The sequence below is a fragment of the Neltuma alba genome, unplaced genomic scaffold (genome assembly GCF_004799145.2).
Source record: "Neltuma alba isolate B1F8T4 unplaced genomic scaffold, ASM479914v2 tig00012467_pilon, whole genome shotgun sequence".
In the NCBI taxonomy this organism is placed as follows: Eukaryota; Viridiplantae; Streptophyta; class Magnoliopsida; order Fabales; family Fabaceae; genus Neltuma; species Neltuma alba.
Window position 1 is genome coordinate 228,093 of NW_021636943.1, and position 8,556 is coordinate 236,648.

The 8,556-nt window shown below is 33.6% G+C and overlaps 1 protein-coding gene across 1 annotated transcript; it reads right to left on the reverse strand.

Annotated features, from left to right (window-relative positions):
* Positions 1 to 976: 976 nt before the first annotated feature.
* Positions 977 to 5,306, reverse strand: LOC114727382 (anthranilate phosphoribosyltransferase, chloroplastic-like). Its single transcript, XM_028914093.1, has 10 exons — positions 4,932 to 5,306; positions 4,672 to 4,815; positions 4,359 to 4,520; positions 4,170 to 4,253; positions 3,427 to 3,615; positions 2,581 to 2,671; positions 2,409 to 2,468; positions 2,131 to 2,249; positions 1,387 to 1,521; positions 977 to 1,302 (listed from the first exon to the last, which is right to left on the reverse strand). The coding sequence occupies exons 1-10, from the start codon at positions 5,127 to 5,129 to the stop codon at positions 1,267 to 1,269; spliced, it is 1,218 nt and encodes a 405-aa protein (XP_028769926.1). The 5' UTR covers positions 5,130 to 5,306; the 3' UTR covers positions 977 to 1,266.
* Between the last annotated feature and the right edge of the window lie 3,250 nt (positions 5,307 to 8,556).

The following is an 8,556-nucleotide window of genomic DNA, read 5'->3' on the forward strand; positions in this document are numbered from 1 at the left end:
GGAAACACTACTTAAGAATGCACCACCGCAACTATATAATTTAGGGAGAATGATTAAAAAAAATACCTAATTAATTTCAAAATGACAAATTTATAATTTTGACATATTCTAATTTGTCAAAATCATTGTAAAAGTAATCAAAACCATTAGAAAAATAACTATAGATCTAACATAGTTGGCATTTAGTTAAATTCTTTAAACATTTAGTCAAGAATTCTACGGTAGGGAAGGATTAGTCACTGCTAGCCAAACTTTTTGAACTTCTTAGAGAGCTAGATGAGTCCAAAACTGAAAGAGAAGGCCTTGCTAGGAAAATGGACCAGATGGAGTGCTACTATGAAGCTCGCCATTCAATAGGGAGCTTTTAAAATTAGATTCGTTCTAAGTACCAAATCAATAGTAAATTTAATTTCCCGTTCAGGTGGTAATCTACTAATTTCTGTGAGGCACCTTGCCGAATGTCTCCTTTAGAGCTAGCAGAACTAAAAAAACAACTAAAAGAGTTGCTTAAGAAGGGCTTCATTTACCTGAGTGTGTCACCATGAAAATCACCGGTCTTATTTGTGAAGAAGAAGGAAGCCCTAAGCTCAATAAAAAAAAAAGCATTACAAGAATAAACCTATTTGTCTTCTTAAAATTCGATCATTTTTTCTATAATTTATTTGCTCATTTTTAACGTCGGGGATATTTTTGTAAGATTCAAATTTTGAGCAGTATTCTGTCCTTGCTGATTTATTAAAGCGACTGTGTGTACGAATGTACAGTAAGCCTGTCGCCGTCGGACACAGCAAGGCATATGACGACGAAAATGCGCGCAGGTGAGCGAATGAATGGTAGCGACGCCCGGGTGGTAGGTTCATTATTGTAGCAAACTATCACGTGGTTATGTCTTCATTGTTGCCAAACTTGCCGTGCATTAGCTGTCTTCATTCTCATTTTCTTTCCTACCGATCGCCACAATAATATTCCAAACTAGAACAAATATCAGGAGCTTCACATTTACATCAAAACAATAAATAAATAGATACGCCTTCCTTCGATTTTGTTAAACTTACAAAACTCTGTTCTATTTTCAAAATCTAAACTTAAATTTAAAATTACCATTCGACTAACCTTCCGCTAGAGATGGATAATTTATTTTACATGCTACTACCAAAACAAATTTTTGCGTGCAAGATGATCGGACATCTCTTGGCTTATTCATATTCAGTATGAGGCCTTCCCTGCATTTATCCAGCGACTAAGTTCGAGAAATACACAATTGATTCAAGCAATCCCCACCGCTGCATTCTCTTTCACTCTCTTCAATTGTGGAAATGTGATGGGGAAATGAGATTAGCAAGAAGATTGTCATGGAATTTAAATAATAAGGATCAGTTTACTTACATTAGAGACATCCTTCCATGCGTTCAGAGCCTTCAGAGCCTTTCCAGATCCTTGTGTTTCACGTGCCAAAGACACTCCTTCGCCTAAGTTCTTTACATGGCCGCTGACCAGGAGAGCTGCTGCTGCATTGAGGACCTAGCCATTTTTTTTTTTTTGGCATATGGAAAACAAAATAGATCTTTCATTTCATGTGCATACAGAGTGCATGATGAACATCAAAGCAGCACACGATGCAATAATTTACCTTAATGAGAAAAATGAAAAAGGGCAAGTAATAAAGAATCAACGTTTACTTTACGGTGGAAGTTCGAGGAAACATTTATGAAACGAAAGCAGGTTTTCAACAAATTCTAAAACTCTCATTTGTTTTTCTGGTTAGCCTCCATAATTTTCTATGGTGAAAGTTTCAGGGGATCTTAAAAAAGAAGAATCCACCAAGATAAGCAATCAACAAGTTCCAATGGTGTAATACACTTTTTAAAAATCCATAGGGAGCCAAGTTTCACCTCCTGATGGTGTTTCAGAGTCGTGACAGGAAAAGGAGGGTGAACTTAAAGAATGTGCAAGAATTTTGAAAGTAAGAGGACAAAAGAGAAAACTAAGACCGGATGTAACAAATTTGGCCTCGATAATAAGCGCATCTAATAAGGAAGCTTGAAGCTTGTGGATCCCAGACACACAGGAAAGTAAAACCGGTGCCACCTTCTAAGCTGCTTAAAGATCAGGAAAGTAAAAGCCACTCACCAAAGCATCAGCTATAGGCCCTCTCTCTCCAGCTAGGACACGCTTCAAAACCTCTGCATTGTATTCTGGGCCACCACCTCTCAAATCACCAAGGGTGCACCGAGGTATATTGAACTCCACTATTCCAGGGGGAGAAAATAGTTCTCACATATCAGTGCATTCAACTATCCATTCTACATAAAAGATCTCTCATAGCACTCATTTAGTTGCTAGTGTGTCGTATCAAAATACTTCACAAAATATAAGATGTACAAAGCCATTATTTATCGCACGCTTACATGGATCAAATAGGAACTTCTCAATCTTTTCTGGAGTGACATCAAGTATCAAACCAGGACCTGTGGAAAACACAAGAATACCGAAATACAGATGTCAGGAAAATCTGATTCAAATACCTACAGCTAACAAATAAACAATCTCCAGAACTGCAATGAAAGCAAGAGGTTTTACCAAGAGGACTCATTTCATCCAAGCCTTCAGAATGGACAACCAAAGCTCTTTTCATGCCAAACCTTTGAAGTGCCCCAGCCATTTTGAAGACCTATCCAAAAAGCCAAAACAAACAGCTTATTAGATGCAGCGTGTATGGTAGAATAGATGCCAAATCCATTCAGCTTAAATCTTTAGTTCCTGTACAACTGTAAAAAAGCAGTAACTACATAATACATTAAGTTTTACTGTCAACTCACTAAGAAAATGTCTTATATACCTGGGTTGGTGTTAGCTATTAGATAAAATCATGGTATCGTATTGGTAATCTAAATATTTAGTTTGATTTTAAACAATACTATTCCACAATAACCTTATCACAATAGGATGAATAGATATAGCCTTAAGAGAATCAGCCAGTCTTAAGCAACATCTCAGAATTTAATCAATAGATTACATAGTACCCAACTAAACATGCTTGGGATTCTACCTTACTATTTGGACAGATGTGAATTCAAGTTTGTGAACAAGTTGTTTTAGATGCCAGTTTTTTTGGAACCTAGATTACAAATCGATTGAGATAGGTTGACAATTGGAGAGGCAGACAATCTGAATTGGCTTTCAGGGTGATGCATAAGTTCATAATTGATAAATCAAGTTGTTTTGCCATTATTAGTGTTAGTATTGAAGATATTATGAGCATATAGAATTCACACAATGAATAATTTCATAATCAGGCATGCGATATTCCACCAAAAAAAATTAGGTGAAGGAAAGATTCAAATAGTTTTCTACTATGCGTAGATGATGTAGAATGCTAATGAATTTAATCTTCAGTTAGCAACAGTAAACAATGAATGAACTCACCAAATCTTCTGCATATACTCCAACAACTGCATAAGGTACTCTTGCTGGATTTAACATGGGACCCAATATATTGAAAACAGTTTTTACTTTTAGCTTTCTTCTTATAGGACGGACAATCTTCATCGCAGGGTGGTACTTCGGAGACATCATAAAACCAATTCCAGTTTCATTCACGCATCTTATTATTCCCTGATTGCGATTAAAAAAGGGAACAACAAAATCAATTTACTATACACATTTGTCAATGTCAAGATTATCTCTTTGCTTCATTCTATTAACTAAATAAAAGTACATGAGGTTCAAAACTCTCCTTCACTCTTAAGTAATCCTACACTTCGAAATGAATTGATTATTTTATCTACTTAAATCTTGTGACTGCTTCATCTTAGACTTCAAATTGACAGAATCATGAGGAAACCATCGAACAGTTTATTTGTCTAGAAAAGCATACCCGAGAGCATAACTTATTATTAAAACTTAAATAGCTTTCTTTAGACCAAAGCTATACACAGGATAATTCTAACACTTTTCTATCAAATTGATGACCACAACTACATCCAATGTCCTAGACAAAGGTCTTCTGATTTGATTATAAATATGTTAGCATTGTTGCCAAACATCTCACTGACAGCTTTTGTTCATTGATAATTATCCCCAGAAAGACAGGGCTAGGATGAACTGATACCAAAGTCATAATTCTTAACTAGTCTAAAAATACCACCCTTGATATACGTTGTACTAACCTCGGGATCCAAGTCAATAGCCACTCCCAATGCTTCTAGTACATCAGCACTTCCACACGCAGAAGAACTTGAACGGTTTCCTTGCTGCAGTAAAAAAATAATAAATTACACTTCGACATCAATAAATGCTCCCACTGCATTATAATTTTCTGCCTCTCTGACAGTGTATGCACTAAAATGCATCTTCACCTTTGCAACTTGAGCACCACAAGCAGCAGCAAGTATCGAAGCCCCAGTTGAAATGTTTACGGTGTTTGCACCATCGCCTCCAGTTCCAACTATGTCAACCGCATCAACCAATCCTTCGACCTTCAGGGCATGTTTAATCATCGCCCTTGCTAATCCCACAATCTGTTTAGATAATGAATAATAAGTAAAAGGAAAAACATAATTCTTAGCTAGGGAAGAACCCAAAAGCATCAGTCGACTCCAGGGGAGGGCCTAAAATCCAAACTCCAAACCAGTCTATTGGCCAGGGAAGAACCAAAAGCAGCGAACTTACTTCTTCAAAAGTCTCTCCTTTGGCTCTCAAAAGTACAAGGAAAGCGCTTATCAATGCCTCATCCGCTTCGTTCAATAAGAAGTCAAGGGATGCTTCAGCTTGGGCTTCCGATAAACTCTCGCCATTAATCAACGATTCGATCAACTGCACCATTCAGGAATGCAAAATAATTGATGATAGGAATTAAAAAAAAAATGGATGAAAAATTTTACAAGAAAATCCAAAAGAATAAACGATGAACAAAAGACGTGATAGTAAACCTGGCCGAACGACTTAATTGACGAGCCTCCACTCTGAGCAACGTTGGCCTGGGCAGCAATCCCCAAGTTCTTGTGCTTTTGGGGAACGATTGGACGTGGAAAAGAACAATGTCGTGGATTAGGGGTCAGAGAGAAATAACGATGAGTGAATAAAGGGGAAGAGGCAGCGGAGAAAGATGTAGACAAAATCCTAGCCATGGCTATCGGCTTGGCTCTGATCTGAACGCTGAACACAGTAGCACTGAATGTTTTGTGGATTTTGAAGCCACGCCCTCAACAGAGAATCCGAAGAACATTCAGACTCAGAGTATCTGTTTTTTGGGCACAAAAAGAGGGCACCAGCCCAGCATAAAACAAGGAAACTCAGAGAGGGTGGAGGGAGTAGGGACCATGCTTTCTTGGGGAACCAGAGCCCGCACAGCAGGAGGGACCGTGCGCGCTCAAATCTTTTGTTCCAAAAATTGCCATTGCTGCTATGGCACGCATGCCAAAAGTTGGTGGTTTATTTAGGAAAAATGACCAAAAAAAACTATCAAAATAGAAAAATTACAAATAAAGACTTATAATAATATTAGTACTCCTCCGGTCCTAATTATAAGACCCAATTGACTTATTTGAGGAGATTAAGGAAGTAAGTTAAGTTGGTTATTTATAATAAATAAGTGTTGTTATTCCTAAAATATCCTTGCTAATTAAGTATATTGGCTAAAACTATCATTATTAGAAGGATTATCTTGGAAAAAAATGCATAAATATAAGAGACAAAATGGATTGGGTCTTATAATTAGGACCAAATAAAAAGTCAAATTGGGTCTTAAATAAGGACCGGAGGAGTATAAGTTTTGACAATAATAGTATAAGTTTTGAATAAAGAATAAAAAACCGAACCAGATACTAAACAAGTTGAGATAGTGGTTCAAAGGTCAGTTGGTTGAACCAGAGTTAACTCGGGATCCAAGACCATATTAAAATAAATATAATTTAATTAAAAATAACAACATATAATAACATTAATAATCACTAATAACAAAAAATAATGAAATGTAAAAATAGTTTGATTGTAACAATAACAAAGTATAATAACATTGAAAATTTTGATTTTTATGATTTATCATTAACTAAAATTAATAATTATTAATACTAAAATCATCATTAAAATTCATTTAAATTTATAGGGGTTGAGATATTAAGAGCTGAATGAGAAAAAACAGGACAAATAATAACATAATCATCCAAACTGATTTATTATCGATTTACACCGGTTTTTACCGGTTCACACTGGTTTGACCGATTGGCTACCGGTTTAACTCCCCTTGGTTCAATATCCATAACGAATCAGACCACTTGCCGGTTCAATCTGGTTTTTTGTTCTCTGGTTTTGACAATAATTTTTATAATTCGGTTCTCGTGTGTAATTTTCTATTTCAACGGTCTCTTTTTTTGTCATTTTCCTGTTTATTTATTTATTTATTTACTTTTTTTGGGAAAAATTGGCAAAAAAAATCCCTATTTTAAAATTTAATTGGTTAAAATGATCTGAATTTGAGCGAATGCAATATAATTCATGAATGTAACATATCTTCTGCTGTGTGTAATATATCATTAATGATGTACAACAATTATTACTATAAAAGTCATTTACACATGGTGAAAGATATTTTGCACTTACAGATCATATTTGCATACATTCAAATTCATGTATTTTTTAGCTAATCAAATTTTCAAATAGAAATTTTTTACCTTTTTTTTTTTGTTGCTTGGCGCTGATAGCTTGGTCAAAAAGTACGTTGTTTGGTGAGTTTTTTTTAGGCGATCATTTTTAAATACTTTGGGGAATTATTTTTAGGAAAAATTGGTAAAAAAAATTCCTGTTTGAAAATTTAATTAGTTAAAAAGATCTAAATTTGAGCGTGTGCCATAACACCTCACATAATTATATCTATATACCCGATAAAATATTTCATATAAAAATCTATACATTACTAACCCTCCAACAAAGTCATAATTTCAAAATATTTCTGACATAACAACAAAATAAACTATTAAAGTCTTATAGTCATGACAATTAAAAATATAACATAGCATGTGCCCGAGGAGTACAGAAGCCTTCACGGCTCACTCTATTGGTGCCTTCCCTTGATTCCTACTAGATCCTTCGTCTGAAAATTGTTAATATAAAGGGTGAGATCAAACGTCTCAGTAACTGTTGAAATTCTAACCTATACAAGCAAACCATATATGATAAACAAAAATCTGTTTGTGTGTGTGTGTATGAAAATCACGGATTTGACACATTCAACTCAATTTCATTTTTGATTCAACAATATACCAATATCATTTTTCCAATATATCCAAAAATAATGCAATATGCTGTTTCCCTTATATCACCGTCTATCCTTATACCGCTGATTGGAGCCATAGGCTAACACATAGTCTAATAAGAATTAATCAATTTTACTGAATTATTTCAAGCTCACCAATACTAGAGATAATATCCGGCCAAAGATATAAAGCTCAAGCTCGGACTATGGCTCCCCTCCTTTGCGAATAGAGAAGTGTCACATGTCCCACAGCTCAAATGAATTCCCGGCCAAAGGAAAACATGGAAGAAAGGCCTTAATAAGTGTCATTCACTGCACCGAGTGATGGCATACCACGTGGTAATTTATATCCATGCAAATCTCCTTCTATCCTTAGCCCAACAATGCATGTCCATATGCAAATAACGGTACATCATAAATATGTTCTCAAATATATTATTAAAAACAAGAGAGCAATAAAATTCATATACTATTTAACAGCAACTCATGATAATTTCATAGCTATTAATATATTTAAATATTAATCATAATTACTAGCAATAAATCTTAATAAAATCAGGGAATATACCAAAACATGTATTTAAAAAAATCATAATATTATATTATATTTCAATATGGTATAAAAATTAATAAATCTACAATATAATCATACACAATTCACATATACAAGAAAGAATTTTCAGAGTTACCTGGTATTCTTTAGCTTACAAATAATCACACAAAGATTACTTTAAAATTATCAAAAATCTATAAAATTGCACATAAATATTTATTAATACAAAACTCAAAACTACTCTAAAATTCTAAACTACCCTCTAAATCAAAATTACATAAATATATTAACTCTCCCAAATCTAGCCATTTACAACAGATATAATATTATTTTGAAAAATATGATTTACATATAAGACTATTTAAATTTAACAACTTAAGTAAATATATTTTATTACCCAAAATCTAAATATTTTATATTAAAATTCTGAATTATTCATTATAGTCTCCTTTAAAAAAATTTTCTCAAACCAAACAACTTCTTTAAATATTAAAAAAATTGTACTTTTATCTATTTTACAAAATTCTCAATTTACAATTTTTCAAGTCTTCAAAAATATTTAAAAATATATCTTTAATATATTCAATATTCAAACCGATTAAAATTTGAATAGTATATTAAATAACTTAAATAAATTATTTAACTTAATTTTATTGGTAAAAATATTCTATATCTCCGGATAACAAATTTTTCAACTAAAATCTTAATTTAAAATTATTAAAACAGTCATTGAACAAATATAAAACCGATT